This window comes from Alligator sinensis, unplaced genomic scaffold (assembly GCF_000455745.1).
Source record: "Alligator sinensis unplaced genomic scaffold, ASM45574v1 scaffold199_1, whole genome shotgun sequence".
Taxonomy (NCBI): domain Eukaryota; kingdom Metazoa; phylum Chordata; order Crocodylia; family Alligatoridae; genus Alligator; species Alligator sinensis.
In genome coordinates, this window is record NW_005842008.1 from 2,368,103 (window position 1) to 2,369,441 (window position 1,339).

The following is a 1,339-nucleotide window of genomic DNA, read 5'->3' on the forward strand; positions in this document are numbered from 1 at the left end:
CTGCCTTTCTGCGTCAAAGACATTGCCAACCCATTCTTGAGGCTGGATCTAAGGCTAAGCAAAAAACCTTTACAGTTTCCACCTGTTGACAAAAAGTAGCATTTAAGTACCTTGAGCTGTAAAGAGGTAGTATTTCTAAGAGTTAAAATCTATTAAAAACAAACAAAAGCAAAACAGAAATTGAAAAGTAAATTCAAGTGATTAAAATAACAGACTGTTGAACAGCCTCCCATGTTATTACAATTGTGACTGGATCTCAGCCAAATCACCAACAGCATACTCTGGAATTACAAAAGCAGTCAGTAGTTTAAAAACTCTAATGGGCTGATCTAAACAGTCTCACTACTTTTCCAATGTCAGTTCAGTCAGTCTGATGGGAAACAGACTTCCCCTGCCCCTCCTCCTCTCTTTACTCAAGTCTTACCAATTCTAGCAGCTCTAGATTTTATGTCTGATTATGAAACAGATTGCACTGTGTTCTGTTGAGAAAACATAGCACCCAAAGTAACAGCCACCATTTCCTGTAAGCATCATGAAAGTGCTTGGCCGGGAGGGGGGTGGGGGAAGAAGAGAACACAACAAAACAAAACAAAAAATCACAATAAAGTGACTACAGCTCCTATGAGCACAGGTTTGGGGTTTTTTTAAGAATTTCTTCATTAGGAAATGAAGAAAAAGTATCTTACGTACCTTCTGATAGAATGGCCTCTCTCAAATAAAGTAGCACATCTGCAAATTTTCTCACATCATTCACCAGTTGCATGATGTACTCTGGATCCACAATAGGACTGTCATAGCAGTCCGAGTTGGAGCTAATGCTGCTCAAAGAACTGCTCTTGGTGCTGCGCCCCATTCCCCAGTTTCCTGAATTAGAGATGGTGAAGAAGCTGGAGGTAGATAGTCGGGCTAATCCCAAACCACGCTTGTTACTTCCACCGTTCTGTCGCAACATCCCAGCTGCTACAGTGCCTCTGAAATGTTTGCAGTTAACAGTCAACTTCACTTAATGCCCATCTGACAAGCCAAAGATGAAGCCCTTAAAATTAAGAGGGAGAGAGAAAAAGAAGAATACATTTAGTGGAAACAGAAAGGAAAATAAACAAACATTTATGAAATATATAAACTTTTGTACTAACAATCCCAAAGGGGGACAATGACTTTTTAATACTAAATATTTGGATATTAAAATATGTAATGAAGTTATATTTTAAAATCTTTTATTAACTTGAAGTTAACTTAGGTTGTAAGGCAGATATCCAAAGACAGAACCCCCAAATAGCCGATGATGGTTTTAATCAGTAAATAATCAGTACAAAAATCAGTAATTAATTTTTCCCTA

General features: G+C 37.9%; 1 protein-coding gene across 5 annotated transcripts in view; it reads right to left on the minus strand.

The window, feature by feature from the left end:
* Positions 1 to 1,339, minus strand: part of ARHGAP29 (Rho GTPase activating protein 29) — a 160,462-nt gene that overhangs the window by 89,492 nt on the left and 69,631 nt on the right. For all 5 annotated transcript variants that reach the window (XR_003093620.1, XM_006021847.2, XM_025201909.1 and 2 more), the window contains one exon: positions 691 to 1,036. Coding sequence is in view for 4 of the 5 variants with exons in the window: in XM_006021847.2 (XP_006021909.1) it covers positions 691 to 952 (262 nt within the window). In the remaining variant the exon portion in view is untranslated. The remainder of the gene's footprint in view (positions 1 to 690; positions 1,037 to 1,339) is intronic.